Source organism: Lissotriton vulgaris, chromosome 2_1 (genome assembly GCF_964263255.1).
Source record: "Lissotriton vulgaris chromosome 2_1, aLisVul1.2, whole genome shotgun sequence".
Lineage (NCBI taxonomy): Eukaryota > Metazoa > Chordata > Amphibia > Caudata > Salamandridae > Lissotriton > Lissotriton vulgaris.
The window spans coordinates 632,609,077-632,634,899 of NC_141687.1; the positions used below are offsets into that span (position 1 = coordinate 632,609,077).

The following is a 25,823-nucleotide window of genomic DNA, read 5'->3' on the forward strand; positions in this document are numbered from 1 at the left end:
ATAAATATTTTGAACTGCTTTGTGTCACTGTCAGATCTTATTATGGACAAGTACAAGAGTGCGAGCGAAAGGGTGTGTCTTGTTACCGTGATTCCCGAGAGATATGGGAGTGTTGTGTTCTGGGGTGTCTAATCATTTGCTTCTCTGTGAGTGCGTAGGAGAGCAGGTGAGACACTATAGCTAGTCGGTCCTTGGCTCGTGGGTGCTACGGTGATAGGAAGACCCTGTCCCTGTACACTAAGGTCCCATTATTCGGAGCATAGTTCTGTGTTTGTGCAGAATCCATGCAACATGGCGACACCAACTGTGCTCTGGTACTTATTCACAAGACCCTTGAGTAGCGCTTGCGCTTGTCAACTGTACCTTCTCACCGTTTCCAGATGCGTACGTGGTGAGGGTGCTCAGCCTCTTATATTTGTAGGTTTATAGGTTTTTCAAGTTTGAATTTTAAACGGCTTAGATTCTCTGTTAGACCCAGTTTTGCGCTACGGTTCTCTCTGTCTGAACGAGGAGTCCCTGTTGCGGGGGCTTATCTAATTTTTTTGTCGAGGCAGACGCGGCTTACCGCTTTGAGGTTTTTTCTCTTGGGTTACATTTCCCGCAGTGGATGGTAAAGATCATTTCTTTCATGAATATACACCAGCTGCGGTTCTGTAAAACTACTGCCCTTATCGATTACTTAAAGTTCCATTGACGGCCTGGGAGCACACTATTTGGTTTAATGGCGCCCTTCCTCACCCTGTATCTGAGGTCCCTTTAGGACCGCTATCTGTCGATGTAGCCACATGGCCCGTATTGGCTGGTTTTAGACCTCATCCAAATTATCTTGGTGTTACACTCGCAGAGCTACGTCAATTACATACATTTTGTATTGATATACACAGAAGTGTCATACAGTTTATGTCACGTAATATTCAAGTGGCTCCGGCTGGAGCTCCTCCTCGGTCACCAGGCCATGGTGGTGGTCTTGTTATAAGTCTGGTCATGATTAATTCAGTGATAGACAAACGTCCTTAGAATAGAGAGGATTTGCCCTATTGGCTTGCAAAATTTGAGCAACTTGAGGCTTGTGGGTACTAAGGTGATAGGAAGACCCAGTCCCTATACACTAAGGTCCCATAATCCTGCACATAGTTCTGCGTTTGTGCAGAATCCCTGCAACATTAGCTTCCTCCATTCAGGCAGCATTTTCAGGGAACCTTCACTATTGGGCCCTTCAGCGTTTAAAGATATTGCTTCTTTGCAGAGGATTAACATACTCGGTACAGGTAATGCTGTTGGAGGATGCCAAGAGAGATATGTCTTGGTGGTTGGAACTTATGGATGCCTAGAATGGCAGAGCTATGATGGAGCAAGGTTTCATAGGTAAAGAAACTTGCTTGTAATCAATCCTCTCAAAATAACATGTAACAAATTAACCAACATTTTTTGTAAATACTAATAATTGCACCACATGACATTTCAGTATCATGGGGGAGCTTTACAATGTGCTTTATTAACAAGTAATCTGTGTGTCTTAAAATGGCTGCTGAAAAAGCGGGAACTCTTCTGCACATGCGTCTACTGCATCTACGTAGTATGACGTCCTTTGCTTTTGGTGGGAATTGTTTGCTGCCGCGCAGTAGTGCCTAAAATGGCTGCTTTGAAACTCAAATGCTAATGCATATGCTTTTGCTTGAACTAAACCTCGTGTGTTATGCTAATCTGCTAATGCAATAGTTAAAATAAAATAATGGGATAAGAGTAGAAATAAGTGGTATACAGTGCATTCATTTATTTTCGTATTCTAAAGTGTCTTCTTTGACTTTATTATTAGCTCGTATTTGGGCCTGAAGGGTGACTTGAATTCCCATTTTGAGAATTTTCTGCGCATGTGCTGGGAACACTGCAAGACCTTGAGCGGTGGCATTGAAAGGATGCCAAGTCCCATCTTACCAGCGATGCACCTGAGAACTTTACCTCTTGACCCGGAGAGGGGAAGAAGATGTGTTCAAATAAAAAATACATTGTATTAAAAGTAAAAATGAATGTTGCTGGGTGGATTAAAAGAATGAGAAAGTAAATTTAAGGGCGGGAACAATTAAACTAAAGAAAAATGACTTCATATTAGTATGGTGTGATGACCTCTCCCCATTCCACTGCCAATCAAATGAAGGGAATACACAAATATTGAAACATTGGGGGGTGGTACATACCCTGAAAAATGGTATAACTAAGGTAGGCTTAGTCAGTTAGATTGTCTGACTTGTCATAGACTTGTCTCTGACCCAACGGATGCTGAACGAGATCGAGGATGCCACAGAGCTCAGAGGGCTGGTCGAGCACTCTGAAAGAAGAACTGGGAGATTGCGGAAGGAGAAGACTTTGTCCATCTAGAAGGGGAATGAGATTAGCTGCAGAGAGGGGTGTGACGCTGGTGTTGCACTTAGCGGAGGTTACCTATCCTGTCCTGACCTGTTGGCTTCTGATTAGTCGGGAGCCCTATTCTTTCTAGCCCTTGGCCAGGGGTTGGTCATCACACCATTCTAGGTAAATATAAATCTGTGTGGTATGTCTTTGTACCGTTTCCCTTGCTCACCCTTCCCAGGCACCAATGTCTAGAAATTTTACAAAGTCTCTTAAGATTTTTGATTTGATCATTATCTTCCTTCTTGAAAAGTCATTAATTGACATGTATTGGTACTTGACCCACAAAATACTGCATAGATAAAGTTTTAAAACTCTCCCGAGTCTTTGGTCATTCAAAGAAATAAGAGTAAATGTTACTTTTATGCCTATTATTCTAAAAACCTGATTCATCGACCAGAGGAAATTAAGGTATTATGGTTTGGTAAGGAAAAAAGTGTATAGGTAAATTCATAAATACAAGTCAGATAAAGTCCTGAACCTCAGCGCAGGGTTTTGCCAGCTTATTGTGTGAATGTTTTATGGGCCCAGGTAAGTATGATGTTTTAGAAATAACACAAGCTGGTAAACCCGCGCCATCAGCCATTTGTGCCTTGATTCCAGAGATGATAATCAAATCGGATGCCAATCAGTGGGATTGGAGAACCCATTGCGGCTCTGTGGAGATGGGAGGCAGATGGCGTATGGAGGAACTTTATATCAATTGTCTAGAACTGCTGGTGGGTTCCTTTGTAGTTTGTACTCTATCGCCATGCAAGGCGAGTTGTTGCATCCTTTTGAGGATGGACAACGTATAGGTTGTCCAGTACAATAACCGGTTGGGTGGGATGAGATCCCTTCTCTTGGTGGCGATCGCCAAGGCCTTTTGGCATTAATGCCTTCAACATCATATATCAGTAAGAGCAGAATACATTCCGGACAGGTCCATTGTGATAGCAGACTGGAATTCTCGGTTCCTCCACAATTCCGGAGACTGGAGGCTTCATGCTAAGGTTTTCAGATACTGAATCGGCATTGGGGTACTTACATGATCGATCTGTTTGTGTCCCACCTGAATACGCAACCCACTCTTTTAAAGTTGGAGACCAGATCCGCAGGCGATCATTTCAGATGCCTTTCTCCAATCCTGGTCAACGGGTCTGCTATATGCATTTCCCCCGTTCGCCATGATTCAGAAAGCGCTTGCACAAATGAGTCGACAGACAGCAGTTAGTCCTAGTAACCTCTTGTTGGAAAGCACAGTTGTGGTTTCCAGTGGCTATATGGTTATCTTGCGCTCCTCTGGTGCGATTTCTCACAGCTCCTGATCTACTTTAGGACCTGGCAGGCCTTCCACATCCATTAGTGACTCAGGGGCTCTTGTCCCTCATGGCTTGGAGACTTTCAGGAGACACTGGCAAGTGCCAGAGGTTTGGCAGGACGCAATGTTCTTCTTGTTTTCTTGCCGCCATCTCGGGCTCCCTCTATGCACAAAGGCTATGAAACTGCCTGACGTAGATGGGTATGTTGGTGTGGTGAGCGGAATGTGGATCCTGTGGGATCGGAATCCATATTATTGTGAATTTTCTGTCAGATATTGCTTGTCAAGGTCTAGCTTAAATGACAGCGAAAAACTTCCTTTCAGCTATTTCAGCTGGACAACCTCATCTGAATGGTAAACCGGTAGGTGAACATCCTTTAACCTGTATGTAAAGAGGTATTAGGATGGTTTGCCCTCCTCCACCGAAATATTCCACAGTGTGGGACGCTGATGTGGTTTAACACTTTATTAGAGATTGGCCAGCTAATGCGAGTCTTTCACACAAGCAAATGCTGGCAAAGCTCACTCTCCTTTTAGGCCTCATTTTTTAAAGAAATGTCTCGGATGTGCGGGCCTTGGATTTGGCAGGTAGAGCATTTACTTCTTCGGGTGTGTCTTTTACTATTTCTAGGAATATTAAAACTAGTTCTACATGTATTAGTTATCCTGCTTTTCCACATCACCAGAAAGTGTGTGTTGTTAGGTGCCTGAAGTGTTATGAAGATTGCACTTGTGAGTTATGAAATGATTTTACAGGTCAATTGTTTATTTCTTTGCAGAAACCTTTCTGCCCAGTCTCTTTGGCTACTTTGGTACGTATGGTTAAATGGCTGTTGGCCGAAGCTGTGAATGTGGTTTCTTTTTTTGGGCCTCATTCAGTACATGAGGCCTGCATAGCTTTTTCCACTGGTGTTAGTTTGGTGGACATTATGACTGCGATGGATTGGTCCTCTGATTCCACTTTCAAAGTATTTTATCATAAACCAGTTGTGGATGTTGCATTGAATGCAGTGGATCAACTTGAAAATAGCACAATCCGAAGCCTCCGTTCCTGACATAGAACAAAACCAAACAAGGTTCCCTCGCAGCCAATCCAACAGAGATCCTACCAATTCCAATTTCCATGGTAGGCCAAAGCCCTTCTTCCCATCCTGAAGCTGGGCACTGAATGTGTCTCTTTGCACACAATTGGAGGATCATAACATACGAGGAAGGTTTTTGATTGGAGTTTTATGCAACCCTTAATTCAAACTCTCCTCCCAAACAACTCCACTTCCCTCTTCCAAAATAAATATTTACTGTTCAAGAAATCAATCGCCTTCTCCCAAAGAAAGCGATTGTGCCATGTTTATGAGCAATATTTTCCTTGATGACAAAAAAGGCGGCGGCTTCAGTCTTGTGATCAATCTCAAGTACTTCAACACTTGGATCCACTACCATCATTTCAAGATGGAGGGGAATCCTTTACTGAGAGACCTTTTATAAGAAGGCAATTTTATGGCATGTCTCAACCTGAAAGACGCCTGTTTGACAGTCCCTATTTTTCCTCCACACCGTCAATTTTTACAGTTCCAAGGGCAGAGCAACTGTTGTGAATTTTGTGCAATGCCCTTCGGTGTTTCCTCTGCCCCGTGGTGATAACCAAACTGCTCAAAGCAGTGGTGGAACACCTCAGGGCCCGAAGTCTATTTACATGATTTCCTGTTGTCTCGGGACACAGTCAAGCACCATCCTTCCCACACAATCTCTCTTCTCAAGGCTCTGGGCTTTGCCATCAATTATGAGAAATTCGACTTGTTTCATCCCAGCAAATGCTTTTTCTGGACTTTCCAGACAATTCAATCTCAGCCACTGTTGCCCTACCTCTTTAGAAGATCCAAGCAATACAGAAGGAGATACACAAATCATTGTCAAAGCAAACGGTAACCCTTTGTTGGCTTTCAAAACTGGTTGGCCTTTTGGAGTCTTCTATTCAGGTGATCTTTCCCGGTCCTCTCCACTACTGGGCTCTCCAACGGCTCAACATTTCTCATTTAACAAAATGACTTTCTTACTCAGACAAAATTCCACGGACATCCAAAGTTCACCACAAACTTCAATGGTGGCTCTATCAGATGTACACATGGAATAGGAGGGCCACCTTGTGTCTAGTTCCAGACTTGGTGATTGAATTCTGTGGCAGTCGACACAGCTAGGGAGCTTGTTGTGGCACCTTGACCACTGGTGACGGATGGTCTCAGTGCAAACTATCCGTACACATAAATTGTCTCGATTTGCTCGCAGGTTCATTTGCTTTTCGATCCTCAGCTCCCAGTCATGTCCACTAGTGTATACCACTTAAGATGGACAGTGTTTCAGCAGTACAGTACATTAATTGCTTGGGTGGTACACATTCACTTCTGCTGGTAAAGATGCCAAATACTTCTGGAAGTAATGCCTACAACATCAGATCTTGATGGCAGTTCACCTTCCAGACAAACAGAATACAGTTGCCAACTGGAACTCCAAGATAATGCAACTGTAGGGTCTGTGTCTGACGGTTCATTTTGCATTGCAACTGACTAACCAATTACCATTCTTTTTCAGTTGGAGATCAGACCCTTTACCACATGTACCAGATTTATTCTCACAGATGTGGACAGGACTGAATTATGCCTCCGCCCCACCCATTTTCTATGATCTTCTGAGTAGCTCTCCGGTTAGACAATAGGTACCAGGGTTGGTCCTAGTTACTCCCCTCTGGTGAACACAGATGTGGTTTCCCCTTCTCCAGGAGCTGTCTTGCGACTGTCCCCTCCTCCTACCATTTTTCGCCACCTTTCTCTTGGGCCATCTGGGGCACCAACATCTTCTTGTCCTGCTCCATCAGTTAAAACTGATTGCATGGAGACATTCGGGAGATGTTCGCAAGTGCCAGGCCTTTCGGGACAGGCTTTTGACCTCACTGAAAAAGCTTGGGCAGACTTTACCCACACAATATACCAGGCAGCTTGGAAAAGATGGTCATGCTGGTGCTTTGAACGGGGTTTGGATCCTGTGGCAATGGATGTAGTTTATGTCATACATTTTTTGGCATCACTAGTTTCTGAAACCTTTCTTACGGAACAGTCAGTAAACTAATATAGATCAGCCATATCAGCGGGTCACCTTCCGGTGGCTAATAGACACCCGTGAACACCTGTTCTATGCGACATCACAACCTAGATAGTCAAGCTTATGGGATGTTTCCTTGGTGCTTAAGTTTCTGCAATCTTGGCAAGACAGCTCCCTCTTATCGAGAAACAACTGTCTGCCAAGTTAACCCTTCCGCTTTGCCAGGTTTCCTGTAAACGTGTCTCAGAAGTTCTAGCCCTTGACCTGGTAGGTAGATGGCATAACTTTCCTCATTACCAAACATACCAAATTAACCACCAAACAAGCAGTTTTTCCCCCCTCTGCCCGGGGATTGCAAATGGTATGTGGTCCTCTGTCTAAGCGAATATGAGAAAGTCGTAGCACCACTCAGGAGGACTCCTGATGTTCAGGTACTCATTTATTTGCTTTATCCCTACATGCCTGTATCTTGCCCTACCTTAGCATGTGGTTGAAGTATCTCTAAGCCAAAGCTGCAATGGATGTCTCCATTTTCAGGGCCCACACTGTTACAGGCGCCATGCCCTCAAAATCTTAGCAGTGGGTGCTTGCTTAGAGGAAATTATCTAAATGGCTGATTGATCATCTGATTCTATTATCAAGGATTCCTATCATAAACCAGTAAGTAATTCCTGTTATATGATTGTTGATAAACTTTTAAGATGCATAATCTGAAGCCTCTAGTCCTGCCATAGAATCAAAACATTTTTAACATTTGTGACCAAGAATTTTCAATTTTATTAAGGACATGGAGGAAAAGATTATCCCAACAAGAAACGATATGGCTGTAGCTCTGCTGTCACATTATTAACTACTAAAGTATTCTATGGAAATTTCATGTATACAGTTAAGACAATGTTATCCCCCAACTAATTTATAATGGAGTGGTTAATTTCCTTATTTTCAGATCAAAAGCAAGAGTAAAATATGGACTTTCAGTTCTCAAAGACGGGTTCTCAGAGCTAGAAGATGCTACACTGACGTTTCATTCCTACAGTACAGTATTCAAAATCTCTGCTTGGATTGACTCCCCAATGCAAGGCATGTATATTCTCTGCAGTTTCCTGACAGCCCGCTTCCCTTTTGCGTGTGTTACTTATTGTCTGTCTGCTTCTAAGCTATTATTATTACTTTTAAATCTTTCACTTCTTCAAGGTGCTGTGGGAATATTCTATTCTCTCTTCAGTGTTGTCACTAGGAAAGAAGTGTGGGCATCATTAAACACAGACCACAGCGCCATCAGTTGCTCTTTGTTTACTTTTTGCCTGAACATGACACACCTCCTCCTCCCTTTTACTCATCCCAAGCCTCCTCCTAATGCTAGGAGCTCCAAAACAAAAAACACAAAGAAAATTCTAAACCCTTCCCATTTATCTCTCCACTATCATTTGCAATCCAAATAACCGACTAACATGGCCCCCACTAAAATTAATTTCATATTTCACTATACTAATTCACCACTAATCCTTTATGGGTTCCGGAGCAACATGCTACTCGCCACAAAAGCACTTCAACACCACATCAGTGGTAGCAAGTGCTATATAAATGCAAACCTTTTTACCTCTTTCACCCCTTCGCTATCCTTGTTAATCCAAATAACTGACTAACATATCCACCACTCAAATTACTTTCATATTTCACTATACTGATTCACCACTAATCCTTTATGGGTTCTGAAGTAGCGTGCTACTCACCGAAAAAGTACTTCAACACCCTATCAGGGGTAGTAAGCGCTAAATAAATGCAGACCTTTTTCCCCCTCTTCTATCCCTCCACTATCCTTCTCAAAACAAATAACTGACTAATATATCCACCACACAAATTACTTTGATATTTTCACTATACTTATTCACCACTAATCCTTTATGGTATCCGGAGTAGTGGACTACTCGCCGAAAACGCGATTTGATACATAGTTGAGGGTAGTAAGCGCTATATAAATTCAATTACAATACAATACTTGTTGTATTGCCCTTCCTCACATTAATGTTTTATTTGGAACCAATAATTCCCGAAAATATTACAATACTTTTTTTGACTGTATTTATTTTATTTGCAAACTTTTTATAGTTCTGTGCAGCAAGCTAAAATGCACTTGGGCACTTTTCAGGCCATTTAAGAAAACACTGAAATGTAATAAACCATTGGTCTGCAGAGTATTACAGAGCTCCACTAACTATAGCCGCTTTCATACAAGCTGTAATTGTCTGTATTTTCTGACCACTACCATTTTTTAAATATTTTATCCTCCTGAGATCACTAGAAGAGTGGGTGGGAGCAGTTAGGTGTGCTACTTCTGTGCAATCACACTCTCACGCAGAGCCAGTTAGAGATGGAATTTCCCAGCAGCGCTGATACTTTGCAGCTGTTTAACAACTTAGAGTTTCTGGTTGCTCAAATAGGTGTAATTTCTGATATTTATATTTCTAAGTCAGGACCAGAGGCGAGGATTATGCATTACTTTCTTAACCTTTTATTAGGAGCAAGTTCAAAGATAAAGTAAAAAAACTCTAACAGAACCACAACTTCCATGAACCACAGAGAGTAACCATGGCCACCAATAATCCAATCAGTTAACAGTCTATGAGTCTATATAATCCAGATCATGCCATAGTCCTTCCTCTTTCTTCACTGCTCCTCGTCAGTTCAGTCGCTTTTATTCCTTTTTCCTGACTAGTTGGGTTATGTTTTTTGGGCTTTATCTGGCATGTAGTTTCTTTGTGAGTACTTCTGAGACTGTGTTCTACGGGCACGCTTTCAGCAGCAGCACCCGACTGTCCCGCATTATTACGCACTGTAGGCATTTTGCCCGAGTGCTTCTCCTGATACTGCTCGGGTGCGCTAGGTGGCACATGTTCGTGCTTTCAAGCGCTTTCATTTGCGCTGCACGCAGCTCAACAGCGCTCCTGTGGTCGCGTTGTGCTGAGGGGAATAGAGCGTTTCTGCTCAGTGCCTGCTTCCCTACCAACCCTCGCCTGACACTACGTATGTGGTAAGAGTTGTAAGCTGCTGTAATGATCACAGAGTATTACTGTGATCATTAGTGTAAACACTGTTGGACGCAGAGCACTGGCAAGGGGGCTGCCCTTACTATTTCTCACAGGGTGTGATAGTGCTCTCACCCTCTTAGTATTGCAGTCCCAACGGGACAATGACTATGCACCCACACTTGAATCTGCAGAGGTGGAGAAGCTCCTTTCCAGAGCTATTTCAGAAGCACTTGCCCTCTGCAGGAGAGAGTCGACAAACTGTTGGTCCAGGTCTTCAAGGGAACAGGAATCCTGGGGGGCGGGGAGGCTGGGCCTAGTGGGGTAACTTCAGTTCCGACACGCAAGGCTGGCAAGCATAACGCGGGGCACCTGGAAGGCTTTAGCCATCTGACTGAAGTCATCCATAAGAGTGAGCCCAGGCTGAAGGAAGCACCCAACCAGAAGAACACATAACCGGGACAATGGGCGACGACGTTGCAACAGGCTTTGACCCTGAGGAGGGGTCCCCTGACTTTGGGGAGGGTGGCATGGAGGACGAAGATGCATCATCTGATGAGGCCCAGGACTCTGGCAGATTTTGTTTCCTGCACACGGCCAACTCAGATTCATACGAGGGGGACTCTGCCCATACTGATATGTTCGACCCAGAGGGCATTTATCAACCGCCCTGAGAGGAAGGCGACAGAGTATGTGGCGAGTAAGATCAGCCAACCCATGAGTAAGGACGTGAAGGACGGCCTCCGAGCAGAGTGTCCCAGACCATCACTAGGGGATAAGGTCACAGCGACCCCTGAGATTGATCTCAAGCTGTGTACTTTTTTTGCCAAATATATGAGGGATCCCAAAAATTGGATCGACCGATTCTGGAGGGTATGCCAGGACAAACGTTTGGACGGGGTGGGACCGCTAACGAAGATTATCAAACTTGCAGAGCAAGCAAAACAGTCCGGGAAGCCTCTCCTCGCGGACGATGTAGCGGGTTGGGTGCAGAGGGTGGTCTGCCTCCTCGGTAAAGCCAACTGAGCCCTCTTTGTGGAACGTTGTTGTTCCCTTCTATTAAAGATAGATCCCAAATTGGGGGAGCTTTCGTCTTCGGAGGCAGGTCCTATAGCTCAATGCACCCTCTTAGGCGAACCTTTGGTCAAGGAGTTGGGGAGGTTTATCTGAAGGTTCTTGCCCTTGACAAGGCCCGGTTGTCCATCAAAAAGATTTTCAACTTCTAGTCTTTCAACGAGTGGCTGGTCTATCACCACTTCAAGATGGAGGGGATCCATCTACTCAGGGACCTACTTCTACAGGAAACCTGGTTAGCGCATCTCGATCTCAAGGATGCCTACCTGACAGTCCCCATCTTTCCTCCTCATTGCTGGTTTCTCCAATTCGACTGGAGGGGGCAAATCTTCGAATTTCAGACTCTCCTATTCAGCCTGTCGTCAGCACCCTGGTGCTTTACAAAACTTCTCAAACCAGTGGAGGAGTATTTCTGGACACTGGGCATTAGGTTAATCATCTATTTGGACGACATCCTTCTGATGGATTAATCAAGAGATCTCCAGATGGCTCACCTGAACACCACCATATCTCTACTCCAGAACTTGAGGTTCATTATCAACCAACAGAAGTCGGACCCGACCCCACAGCAGAACCTGATATTTTTTGATTTCTGCATAGACTCCAGAGCAGCGGGCCTGCCGCACAATAAGATATCCAAGATCAAGAAAGAACTGAAGAATGTTTTCAAAAGGGACAGAATATCTTTGTGTCAACCAGCTAGGATTGTTGGCTTGTTATAGTCCTCGATACAGGCTATCTTCCCGGGACTGCTCAACTACAGAGCTCTGAAGAGACTGAAGGTGGCTCACCTTTGGAGGGGACTCACTTACTCCGAGCTGGTGACGCTGACTCTAGAGGCCAGGATGGAGATCCAGTGGTGAATCGACCACATGGAAGCATAGAACAGCCGTGCGATTTTCGGCTTCTGCCCGGATCTCGTGATAGAATCTGACACCAACCGCCTGGGTTGGGGAGCCAGATGTGAATCGACCTCCATGGGAGGCAGATGGATGGAGGAGGAGCTATCCCTTCACATCAATTATTTCGAACTCCTGGAGGGATTGTTTGCTATTCGATCACTTACGAGAGACAGCTTATCATGCTGTGTACTCCTGAGGATGAGCAACACGACCGCGGTGCATTACACCAACCGGCTTGGTGGTACCCACACTCGGGCCCTGGCAGAACTGGCCAAGGACATCTGGCACTACTGCCTCCAAATACAACAAGCATTTACAATGCAATGGTCTCGGCATTGTTAAAGTTAGAGCCATTGGCATTATCATGAAATTATTTTTATTTATGTTTTTGTTTTGAAAACATAAATAAATGACATTGTCATTTACAATGCCAATAGCTTTAAAGCTCGCAAATGCGAGACCTATTGCATTTGCACTCACACAGAGCCACCCACACACACATACAGAGCCGCCCACAGAGAGCCACTCACATAGAGCCACCCACACACACAGAGCCACCCACACAGAGCCACCTACACAGACAAAGCCACCCACACACACACACACACAGAGACACTCACGCACACACAGACAGACAGAGCCACCCAAGCGCACGGAGACAGACAGAGCCACCCACATGCACACAGATAGACAGAGCCACCCACGCGCACACAGACAGACAGAGCCACCCACGCGCACACAGACAGACAGAGCCACCCACGCGCACAGACAGAGCCACCCAAGCGCACACAGACAGAGCCACCCACACGCACACAGACAGACAGAGCCACCCACACGCACACAGACAGACAGAGCCACCCACACGCACACAGACAGACAGAGCCACCCACGCGCACACAGACAGACAGAGCCACCCACGCGCACACAGACAGACAGAGCCTCGCACAGACAGAGCCACACACACGCACACAGACAGACAGAGCCACACACACACTCATGCATACAGACAGACAGAGCCACACACTTGCCTGCCCAAGTTATGTGATCAGTTGTTACTATTACTGCATCCAGATATCAGTGTACTTGTTTGTGATTGAATATCAGTATCAACATCAGATACTAAACACAGTTTTGAGTTGGAAATGGAAAGTAGCATCAAAAGAGACAGAAGCTGACATTATTGGCAAACAGGTCACCTTGTTGTAAATGGGTGACCCTGGTCACACTGCAGAGCGTGGGGCTGGGGTGGGGCTGAGGGGTGGCGGGGGCCTTTTTCATCGGCACCAGCGCCAGAGGTCCTTTGGCCACAGTTTATAATTCCACATTGAAATGGTGTCGTTTTAAAATAAGATTTGTCAATTACGTTTTACTTTGCGGTGCATTAACCCAGCTTTGTATCCCTCGGAGGTCGATAAAATAAACATATTTAATAACTGCACCAATTTACTGAGCACCCAGAGATGGCAGTGCTCGCTCTATGTGCTATAAAATATTAGAGATTAAGAAAGACGACATTGTTAGGTTAAAAATCAATTGTATTAAAATACAAGTCTGGTGCTGTATACATGAACCCTGCAGCAATGTGAACAAGTGTTTTAGGGTGCTCTCACTATACAGTCTATACTTTCAGTGTGGTGGAAGTCTACACCAGCCTGTTACAATGAAGATGATCTGTGCTGACTGGCCACTGGATGACACCGGTCAGCAGTGAGTGTTTAAGTGTGGTAGCGTTCTGCAGTCCATGCAGTCAGAGTATGGGACTTCTATAGGATGTAGACTGCGAGTACGGATGATTTGTAGAAGAATTAAACCACTTTTAACTGAATGCTATGAGGGTGGCGCCATTATGGAGCGAGTGCTGGTAGTGCACTGCAAGCCCTAGTGAATTTGACAACCTGCACAAGTCGCGGCAGTATGGGGCAAGAGCGGTCTTGCTGGTGTCAGTGCGCTTAATGCCTTAAGGATGGTGACATCTGCAGTTTACTGCTGTCGGGATGCTGGTAATCTGCAGTTTGACTTTTCGGGATGGTAGCAGTCAGTACTATCCTGGTGGACAATCTAAGAAGAGGCGAAACTGGACTGCTGAGCAGGGTACCCACCAAGCCTGCAATGCCTTATTCCTAAACCCAGCCAAGCTGAATTGCAAAGAGACACACATCCCCAGCCAGGGTGCACCCTCATTACCTGCTGTAGATTTACGACGAGAGAGGGAGGCAGTACCACCATGGAAGGGGATCGTTATAGGGTCAGAACAGGGCAGTGTTCATTAGAGGAGGGAGTGCCAACAGTGCTGTGGGCAATAACACAATCATGAAAACATGGACAAATTTAGGCACCAGAATGAGAGTTAAATGCGTATTTACTAAATCCGATTACCTTTAAAGGTACTCCAGGTCCGGTGGTGCTCAGCCCAATATGAGCCAATTATAAAACTGGTATTTTCTCAGGCATCCCTATGTTTACTTTTTGTATTATTTAATTCAATTCTGTGTGTTTTTTTAAAAGCGGTTAAATTATACCACTTGAAAATCTACTCGGTTGGGACTTCACATGGATTGTCAGCAGCCTCGCACAAGATAGAGCAGCCGCGATTCATCCACAAACATGTGACTAACCGGAGAGAGGCCAGGGACCCATCGCTCTTTGCTGCACAGCTGTCCCGTGTAAAGGGGCATCACTCAGCCTGGAGATGACGGCGGGAACCAGGGTAATGCCGAGTCGTTGTGAGAGGAGTAGGCGAGGAGGACGCCATCGTCGGGGAACTTCTAGCGAGAGGCTCTACCACTGCCATGGCGGCAGCCGAGTACCCAGCAACCAGAGGTGGGGAGTTGGAGCAGAGAGCACCGGGAATCAAGCCAGGCCGGAGAACAGCACGAACAGGAGCCCAGCAGCGGTTCTATGACGCAGCAGGACTTGAGGCCGCAGTACTGAACGTATAACGCAGGCAAGTCTCTGTGTGTGTCCTTTCCAGGGCACAAATCCTATAACAAGCTGTCACCATTGCGCTAAGGGTAAAAGTAAAAGTGCTACCTACTGGAAATTAAAGGAGAACGTGACCACGTCCTGCAACTTAAAGAAGCCTGCTTGAAGGGGCAGCCATGTGTGTGTTATCAGCGCAGCGCGCTGGTATGCAGACTCCCTCTGCATTCCAGCAGGCGCACGTCGCGATCCGCCCTGCATTGGCATGCTGCGGAGACAAGACCTGGCCGCACGCACAACGTTATCCTATGGGAAAACGCTGCACGCGGCCAGGTCTTGTCTTACTTCGGTGTTCTCAGACTGCTGAGACGCCGACAATAGTTCTCTGGCGAGAACGCGCTTTCAGCGCGTTATAGCCGAGACCTAAAAATGAGAACTCTACCTATGTGATTGGGCTATGCTATGCATCAATTGATAATTATACCCACTCTAAATGTGCTGAAATAACCATGCTCTTCAAGGCAAGAAAATTGATATAAACATTACTTTATTTTTGGGATTTCTGTATACAATTTTTTATATATTTTTTTATATATTTAGTAGAAAATTGATTTATCACACTAAGAGATCATATATTAATTGTTCCAAACAAAAACAGGTCGCATTTACTCATTCATCACTCACAGCATACATACAGTATCATACTCAGACACTCACTCACTCATACGTAGAAAGAAAAGCATAATAGAAATGTTAGAAATGGGCTAAAACATTCAAGTTCCCATATATGGAGATTGAATATGATAAGGCAGTTTTTAACCCCTTCAGTGCTCATGACGAGCTCAGCTCGTCATGAGGCACGGTGCTCATGTGCTCATGACGAGTTGAGCTCGTCATGACCACACCCATTTGTATTGATCCTCAGCACAGGAGGGGAAAACTCAAAGCAGCCAAGGTGCTAACAGGAACTGTATTCAAGCACCAACGTGCATTTCGGTGAGACATCCATTCACTGGGTATCATATCATCTTCTTCAGGGCACAAAGGATGGGAAAGAAAAAAAATAGGCAATGTGGAACTGTCAAGATCGAGATATGATGGTAGATTAGCTGAACTGTTGGAGATATATAAGGGGACCGGAATGGAGCTCAAATAGAGAAATGTTGCCTATCTGCAAAGTAGTGTGAATGCTCGAGATCTAAACGTCTAGATCCTATTGTTGTCCTTTGTAATGGTATATAAGTCATCCCAGAGGCTAGACGATTGAGAGTTGGCAATTTCCATAAGCCCGCCGGAAAGGTAGCTTCTTAATGTAAGAACTCTGGCTCGACGGTGTGAACAAACAAGTAACCTAGGTACGTCACGCTCATGTTCTGGTCCAATAATCTTTGGGAAAACACATGCTTTGTTGGATTTCTTTATTCGCTAGGCAGCCACAATAATGGAAACGACAAGACCAGGATGTCTTCACTAAGTCAGTCAAGTGGCGGCATAGCAGCGCGGCGTCCTGCTCTAAAATCTCGAGCGACTCCAGCAGCAAATTTAATTAGCAGCGGAGTATCTTCCAGGGGTACTGCACTCTGTGGCGGACTAGAACTCCAGGTACCTGAGGGACACCAGCGACTGGAAACTCGACCCAGAGGTTTTTAAGACACTGATGGCACTTTGGGGTCCTTGCCAGGTGGACCTGTTCGCCTCCAGGTGGAACACACAACTTCCCTGCTATGTCAGCTGGAGACCGGATCCGGGGGCAGAAGCGGTAGATGCATTCCTCCAGGAATGCTCAACGGAACAGGCCTATGCCTTCCCTTCCTTTCTCTCCATCCAGCGAATGGCAGCACAAGTCAGGAACTAGAGAGCCTCGCTGATACTGATCACTTAAATATGGCGATCACAAGCATGGTTCCCTTCTCTCCTGGAGCTAGCTTGGGCCACTCCAAGTCATCTACCATTATTTACAGAGATCCTGAAGGGTCCACTGGGCCATCCACACCCCCTGGTTCTCAAGAGCCATCTTCATCTCATGGCATGGAGGATATCTGGTAACGCTCGCAAGACGTCAGACTTAGACTGGGAGCAGAATTCCTGATACAGCAGGCGTGGGATGCAGGGACCACGAACAGGTATAGATTGGCTTGGAGGAGATGGGTTTGTTGGTGTGTGGAGAGATACTTGGATCCCGTGGGCACCAGTGTTACCAACATAGTGAACTTTTTCGCAGAACTTTCCCAGAAGGGTCTGCCATATTATACCATCAACTCCTTCATTGTCGGCTATTTCTGCGGGACATACACCGGTAAATAATGTCCCGGTAGGGGAACACACCTGGGTAAGTAAACTCCTCCAGGGTATCAGGATTTCCCATCCCCCCAAACCCAACTAAGCGGGTCATTGGGACGTCAACTTGGTCCTAAGCTTGTTGTCATCCTGGCAGGACAACCAATACCTTTCTAGGAAGGAAATATCAGCAAAACTGGCAATGTTGCTCTGCCTCATCTCTTGCAATAGAACTTCTGATGTGCGGGCATTAGACCGGTTTGTTAGAATTCCCACCCCGGAGGGGGTTACATTCAATATTTCAAGGAGAATGAAGATGAGTACCAGGTTGGTATCCTATCCAGCTTTCCCAGAGACAACTAAGTTGTATGTGGTCAGGTGCCTGAAGTCTACGAAGACATGACAATGGAGGTTCAACCTCCAGGGTGAACAGCAGTTGTTGATTGCCATTAAAAAACCTTTTAGGGCCGTCTCCTCTCTGACCATTGCCATGTGGGTGAGATGGGTCATGTTGAGGCTGGCAGCGATACCAGTGAGTTTGGGGTTCATTCAACTAGGGGGGCTATGGCTTCCAAAGGCTGTCACTGGTCCTCTGATTTCACTTTTAAAAGGTTCTACTTAAAACAAATCTATGACGAAGCCGCACTGGTGATAAGTAAGCTTTAAAAATGTAAAATCCTCACCTTCGGTCCCGACATAGAATGAAATATGTTGTAGTTAGCATGAAGGAAGTTTCAATTCTGTTAAGGACGCGGAGGCAAGGATTATTCCCCCCTAGCATGCTATCTCTATGCCGCCCTCCTCAGGGGGAGCTTTTGGTTTACCTCTACGTTTATTCTGGAAGTTACTGTGAGTAACGGGGAAGTACTTTGGGTATATTCGTTCTCAGCATAGTGTTATGTATTGTGGTTCTAGGAAGATTGTTTTTAATTCAACAGATAGGCATGTTGTGTAAATTATTATATAACGCTGGTAGGGAAGCACCTAATGTATCAGACTTGTAAGGTTAGTCGCATCATATTTTATCTTCATAATAGTTACTCACTCTTGACCTGTTATGTCATGAGTGGTAGACGATAAGTTATGCGGGAGATTATTAACGTTCTTTCCATACCCTCTTAGGTTCGGGTTCGAATACGGAATGAGGTCCAGTGTGCTTAATTTCCTTCAGTGAAGAAGAGGAAGGACTAAGGCATGATCTGGATTATATAGACTTGCAGACTGTTAACTGATTTGACTATTGGTGGCCGTGGTTACTCCCTGTGGTTCATGGGAGTTGTGGATCTGTTAGTGTTTTTTTTACTTTATCTCTGAATGTGCTGTTAATAAAAAGTGAAGAAAGTAATGCATAATCCTCGCCTCTGCGACTTTAATATAATTGAAACTTTCCTACAAGCTAACTAGGACATTTTTCAGTTTCCCTCAACTTCATTGCTTGATTTTTGCTCCTGAGAAAGTGTCACTCATAATCGTTGAATGTCACTCATAATTACACTGAATTTATTAAAATGTCAGACATAGCTATCTGAAATATTAGTAGCTATGTATATGCCAATTCAGGCAGGAGACTCGATTTTTAGGTCTCGCCTGGCGTTAGCAGCGCACATGCGCTCCTCTCGCCTTGCGAGTGCTTCTTGGAATCGATACGATTCCAGAAGCTCGCTTTCTGCTCCGCCCGTGTTTTGCATTGGTGTGCGTCAATTTGCATCACCAATTATGCAAAACCGGGTGTTATGATTATCCACTTTTGACCCCACCCACCGGGATTGCATCTTTTACTTGAGGTGGGAGACAATGTCTTCTAATTTGCCAAAGCCGAATGAGATCAAAAAAGTGGCTAAGGCAGATGCATGTTTATTTTTGCATTGCGCTTTCACTTAAAGTGAAAGCGCGATGCAATTATAAACAAACGGCTCCCTTTGCACAATGTAGAGATCTTGTTTTTATCTATGCTTGTCTTTATTGTGGCCTCTATTTACAGATGACTGTCTGTGCTTTTTTGATGAAATGATCTTTTTACTGTGTAACCTCATAATGTTCCTAGAAGAACTTCGGCATTATCTGCCTTGCGTGATCTTCATTGGTTGAAGATCTCTAGCCGCATAAAGTTTAAGACATTGTGCTACATGTTTAGAATCAAGCATGGCATTGCACCTACATACTTACAAAAGCTGGTGCAACCTTACAGGCCCAAACGTACCTTACGATCTTGGTAAATTGGTAATTTCTCTATACCAAGATTTAAGCTGGCAAGGATGGGGGGGACATTCCTTTTCCTATCTTGATCCCAAATATTGGAATGCCCTGCCCACAGCCCTCAAATTAGAGACTAGTCTTCTTCGCTTTCGTAGAGCACTGAAAACGCTGTTGTTCACATAAGTAGTTGGTACCTGTATGCTGGTTTCTGACATCTTCTTCTCCAGTCTGTCCCTAGCGCCGGGAAACCCACTGTGGGTAGCTGTGCACAGTAAAAGTTTAAATAAATAAATAACTAATAACACACTTCAGGTCCTTCTGTAACACTTGTCTTTAGAAACTATAAGGCTAGTTCAATAGGTGACGAATGCCGGAGATATTGGAAGAAACACCAACCAACGAATACTTCTAGATAAAAAATGTGAATAGGCTAAACAGCAAAGGCCCGTAAATCACTGCACGTGTGTCCATATATAATTCCGGAAGCATGCTGTTGCTGTGTGAACAAACTGTGATTGCGGGATTCCGTGTATCCGCACAGATCTTGCTGATAACAGCAAAATACTGCTGCTTCTGAAAAACTGCAAGCTCCGGAGATGAAGGGCTGATACAGGGATGGCCCAGCTTGGGGCGCACGCTACAGAATGGAATAACTGTTAACTTGAGAAACGACTAAGACGAATGAAAAGCAGCGATCGCTTTTCTGCTGATAGTGCTGGGATAAATATCTCCCTGCAGGTGGTGCCGCGTATCATCTCCTCCTTCAAACGCACACTCTTGTCTAAAGAGCTCTTGTGGGAGCGGACACGTGCACAGCTAGTGGTGCCAATTGTAAAGTTTAAGTGCCATGCATTTGACAGCTACATCAGTGCTTTGGGCGTCGGATGGCTTAGATCAGTGAAAAATGAAAGTCGACAGGGGACCCCTGAGTTTTTATTAGCATTTCATATCTTCTAAAGGGACTAAAAAGTATTAAAAATGCAATACCTCGCCTTTGATTACGTTAAAGGCATTTGCTTTGCTATACAATACCATTAACAAAGCAAATGGCTTTAACTTAATCAAAGGCGAGACATATTGCATTTTCAATGCTTGTTTAAACCAGAAATGGCTCTATTTTGGCTGTCCCCCACTTGATATTGCCTCTGCTTCAATAGAAATTAATGGGGGAGGAGGGAACATTCTCCCAATTATTTTTAATACCCCTCCCTTTCCTACTCAAAAATGTCGGCATGTATGTAAATGAACACCGGAAATGTTTTGCAAATCCTCTCTCATCTACTTGATCTTGGCTCTTTTGGAATAGCAAAACGTATACAAATAGCCGTTTTTTTTTATCTGAAAACGGTACCAACTCTAATGGCAGACTGGATACTCTTCCGTTGGTAAAGCTTTGTAATCAAAACCGAAGGTCGGCAAGAGAACTTACCGGCCGTATTCCCTGTGCCACAGCCTTGGAAAAACCACTTCGGCCCATTAATAGGGCAGATATAACGCTCTGACCTCTGCTCAGCGTTGACATTTTGTGCAGATCTTGCAACACCGCAGCCATATTTGCCTTGGAAATAAACTAGGAAACGTGTTTGAGCATTAAACTCAGCTGAGCGCTGTAAGAGCAGCCATCTTAGATAGGTCACGTTAGATAGGTTACGTTCACAAAACTCTAGGACACTGGAAACCATTCCCGTAGTATTAGTCCCTTTTTTACGTCTATTGACCAGAGTTTGCCATTGGTGGAGATGCTGATATGTGTCATGCTAGAGGTTTGTGAGGTTACGGCGGTGAAGCAATAGCCTTCACTGAAAATGCCTCGGGACCAGCGCTAAGCGCGTGCGTAGTGGTTTGTGTGGCGGAAGTAAAAAGCGTTGCCTGGCAGCAACCACAGTTTCTTGCTCACAGTTAAGACATCTGACAGGCGCGTGCGCAGTGCGGATGTTGCTCTAAAGTGTGGCGGAAGCGCTGTGCTATATCTTACACTACCCATTGCCCTGTTTGTCAGTAGCGCTCAAGATGTCTCTACTTTTTCATGTGCTCTTCTTGCTTGCCGCCCCAACACTTTGGGCTCGGTACACCCCCGACTGGGATTCCCTGGACGCGCGCCCATTGCCTGACTGGTACGATGAGGCCAAGTTCGGGATATTTCTGCACTGGGGAGTCTTCTCGGTACCTTCCTACGGCTCCGAATGGTTTTGGTGGCATTGGGAAGGCGAGCACAATGCTGATTACGTAAACTTCATGAAAAAAAACTATGCCCCAGGTGCGACGTACGCCGACTTCGCACCCGGCTTCACCGCAGAGTTCTTCGACCCGGACGAGTGGGCTGAGCTTTTCGAGGCAGCAGGGGCCAAGTGAGTGCGGGAAAGTAACAAGGGTGGCGGGACGGGAGGGATATACTAAAGCTAAGCATTCAGGTTGCTTTGCTCGCACCGCCAACATCCATATACCTTGACAGTTTGCACGCATTTATGAAAGGGAGGCGTCTGTTTGAGTTGAATTTATTTCAGTTTATTATTCTAGTGTTGGAAAGTGGAGGGCAATCCGTCGGAACCGGGTTTCCAGCAGCTATTGCATGTTCGGCCAGATGGCCTTCCCATGCAGAATTTGACCTGTAACTTTTTCAGACACCGGGACATAAATCGGCAGCGCCCTCATGTTGTTAACTATTGTTCAGAGCAGCAACCTCCAGGCAGTGAGGGAGCTTTTTTTATGTTTACTTCGAACCAGGCCCAGCCCTTCTTTTGTTCAATTATCATGTTGGCCTGGAGCCTAACACCTAGATGGCAAGGACCCAAAGGCACACAGGTTATCACTTCACAAGTACTTTAGAGAAACTGAGTGCAGGTTTTTGACTTTGTTCAGCCTTGTATGTAAAAGACGAGGGTTATGCTGTGTAGGAATCATATTGTCCATACCTGTAGAGCTTATATGTTAAGAGTGAATGGCAGGGTCGGATTGGGATCACAATTTGGCCCGGGCACTGACGAAAAAAGTGGCCCACATTCAAGGGGCGTGCCCTTTCATCAAACACTATTTGGTTACTCTTTGAGGTCTAATTCGTAGAGAAATATTTAGTAAATTAAGCCTTTTAAAGCTTACAGAGCAAGTAACATTGGTAAAGACTAGGAGCACTGCAGGTCTGATAACTGAATACTTACATGCAGTCTTAACGCCCTGCACAAGGTCGTTAGATACTCTTTCCCAACCAGCTAATCATCACATAAATCAGAAATCTAGTACAAAGTCAAGGAGAAAGGGTAAGACTGGAATCTCTGGGAACAGAACATGTAATATCAAAAGTAAGAATTCACAAATGAGGAAAAGGCAGTCTGGGGTGTAAAGAATGCTGAAAAAATGTATCTGTACAATCTAGTCATAAATTTATTTCACAGCCAGCAGGTGGTCTATGTACGAAAAACACAGTTTTATTCACATCTGTTGCTGACTTCAAGTCTAGGCCATGAGGAGACTGAGGATTACTCAATTAACCATGAAAATGATATAAAATCTGCAAAAAGGAATTCTAACCTGAACATGCTAGAAAAGTTAATTCTTCTGCACAGAGAAAGAAGTGCCAAGTTTGCAAATTTTGCTTAGGCCTCGAACAAGGCCTAGCATATAATGAGGCTAAACAGCTCTCTTTTGAGAAATCACATTACACAAAGTCTTAGACATGTCCTGAAATCAACACACAAACATGTTGCCACATTCTGGCCTAGGACCTAAAATAGAGTGCAGTCAGATCTACACACTACAAACAAAAACGAACCAAAACTTACTAATTAATATTTTTGGCATATAGAGAAATATGCCCCTTGTATGCATTTTGGATGAGGCCTTTAAAATAAAGTTACATTATTAACTGGCACAGAAATGAATCAGTAAATTGTGCAAAGAAATGGTAAACAAAATGGTTCCTTCTTGCTTCAGAGGAAAGGATCGGCTAGCAACACATTGCATTTCTGGGTGCTGGATGTGGCAAGTCAAGTAAACCTTTGAGGGAGACCTACTGCACTAAGTCTAGTGCATTATTTTCTGGATTCGGTGGGATGACAATTGAGGCACACTCGATGTAGCATCTGGTTACAAGAGTAACCAAATAGAAAAGGCAGGGTGAACACTCTGTAGTTCTGTATGGGAGTATCAGGACTAGGGTGACCAACTGGCATGGGTGCAAATTCAGGATGGGGAGTGTAAAAATTCAGGAGAAAGGGTTAAAATTCAGAACAAACCTTCTGGACAAAAGGTAAGTTTTACAGACCCATCAGAGGAGGTTGCGCATTAATATGTAAGTAAGTAAATAGACAACCATTTAAGCACTAGTCAAAATAAGTTTATATCAGGTTGAACCAATCGTGTACTTCACGGTTTTTCAGTATGCACGCAGCTTTGACCAACTGTGCAGGTCTTTTTGTGATATTTCATATGATAATAATCTATATATATGGTTACAGCACTGGGTTGTCCAGTCTGATATTTTGTTTACAATTCATGGTTTTGAGCAGGCATGTTTGGTGAGAGAAATGGTCGGGAAGATCTGCTTGGATAGTCATTGTGAGATGTAAAGTGGCAAACATAAGATGACGCTAATCCAGATCCAAACATATTCAACCATTTGCAAACCCTTCCATCATGTATTCTTCCATCCATCATTTCACTCATACATCCCTCCATCCACCCTTTTTCTCATCCACCAATTATCCACCCATTCATCCACTCTTCCACCCTTCCACCCACCCATCCATCCATTCACTCATCCATCCATTTACACTTTCACCCATCCAGCCACCCTTTCACTTACTCATCCATCCACCCAGTCACTCACCCTTAGACACATTCACCCTTTCAGTCATCCACCCATCCATCCTCACTTTTTCTCTCCATCCACCCTTTCACCCAATCCTTCTCTTCACTCATCCATCTAGCCATTTGCCCTCTCACCCATCCAGCCATCCTTTCACTTTCTTATCCATCCACCCAGTCACTCATCCTTCCACCTATTCACCCTTTCAGGCATCCATTCTCCCTGCCTCTCTCCATCGACCCTTTCACTTAGCCATCCATCCTTCCTTCCATCCACCCAACTATCCATCTACTCATCCACTCATGCATCCATCCATTGACCCTATCACTCATCCATCCTTTCAATCATCCATCCATCTTTTCTCTCATCCATCCTTTCACTCCTTCACTCATCTATCCAATCTTTTGCCCATGTACCCTCCCTTTCACTCACTCATCCATCCTTACGGCCACCCTTTCACACATCTGTTCATCCATTCACACTTTCACTTATCAATTAATCAATCCATCCATCATTTCACTCATCCATCCACCCAATCTCTCTCATCATCCATCCATTCACCCTTTCATTCATCCATTCACCCTTTCACTGATCCATCCAGCCATCTCTTCACTTACTCTCTCACCCACCTTTTCACAATAATTGTGAGCTGAGCCTTTGTACGCAGCGTTGCAGATAGAAGAGACTCATCAGGAACTCACCCCTCGCTGTAGTTCCTAAAGCAAAGGGAGGCATTCAAGATGCCCCTGCACATAGTCAATCTGAAACCTTGGAAGTCATGAGCCATGCATGATGCACAGTGCCAGGCCCTGAGGTGTCTGTGACATGGTGTTGTTTCTAGGGCTTCAAGTGGGATGACAAAACTGAGGGGTCTCTCCAAAGGGGGTGTTCAATGTAATTATGGACTGGTATTTTGCTGCTTCTGTCATTGCGTTCAGATATATAATACAGCAAGTAATGTTACACCTACAACAAGCCAGAACTATAGGTTTTGTCAATGGTTGTTAGTTGCATAAAATAGAAAAGCTGCAACAATGACTTCCTTGAATGTAATATTGAAAATGCATCAGTTCTAAAATGATGACAGAGAGAAAGAACTATAACCCTTTTTTTTTTTTTAAAACTTCTTGCACTGGGGGGGGGGGGGGGGGGGGGAGACTAAGGTGAAGATTGTGCGCTTTCAAAACATCACCTGGCCCCCACAGCCAGACCCATTCTTCCTCGCCCACTGTGCCCTGAATGTGAGGGGCTGTGGGCGAGGTGTAAAGACTATCACTGTTTCCCCGGCGGCGTGGGCCCCAGGGGGGCCATGGTGAAAATGGCTCAAAAGGCCTGAGAAACACCTGGTCCCCAGGGAGGCTGATTCTTGTAAACAATCACCCCCTCCCCAGCCACCCTCAGCTGCTTTGCAGGGCAGGGGGTGCAGTAGAGGCCACAGCTGATAATCGCTATATGGCCGCACAGTGAAGCGCTTTCAGTTCTGTCTCTGTGCTGTGGGCCGTTTTTTTTTCTCCCATTTCCCAGTCGACAGAGAGCAGACAGCAGAGAGCACTCTCTGTGAACTGGGAAAGGGGAGAAAAAAAACGTCCCACAGAGGGCACTGAAACAGCGGCCCTTCGGCCGATTCCCGGATGCCCGCAGTGCCAATCCGCCCCTGGTGAATGGTCGGTAGAAACACAAAGTGCCGATATACAACATAGCCCAGTGATTGTCTGTACTAAAAAGACTGTATTGCTTCCCAAATTATCCCCTCTAAGGAAGGGGGGTTACTAAAACAGAAACCCACTTTCCTACTGTTACAGTTTGTTTTATCTACAGTCTGTGAGTAC

The 25,823-nt window shown here is 44.9% G+C and overlaps 2 protein-coding genes across 2 annotated transcripts in view; one reads left to right on the forward strand and one right to left on the reverse strand.

Moving 5' to 3' along the window:
- HMGCL (3-hydroxy-3-methylglutaryl-CoA lyase) overlaps positions 1 to 20,858 on the reverse strand; it is a 197,469-nt gene extending 176,611 nt beyond the window's left edge. The window contains exon 1 of the mRNA XM_086955802.1: positions 20,623 to 20,858. Coding sequence (XP_086811928.1) covers positions 20,623 to 20,745 — 123 coding nt within the window. The 5' untranslated portion in view covers positions 20,746 to 20,858. The remainder of the gene's footprint in view (positions 1 to 20,622) is intronic.
- Positions 20,859 to 20,968: 110 nt separating this feature from the next.
- FUCA1 (alpha-L-fucosidase 1) overlaps positions 20,969 to 25,823 on the forward strand; it is a 157,071-nt gene continuing 152,216 nt past the window's right edge. Inside the window, exon 1 of the mRNA XM_086955803.1 lies at positions 20,969 to 21,541. Within this exon, the coding sequence (XP_086811929.1) occupies positions 21,204 to 21,541 (338 nt within the window). The 5' untranslated portion in view covers positions 20,969 to 21,203. The remainder of the gene's footprint in view (positions 21,542 to 25,823) is intronic.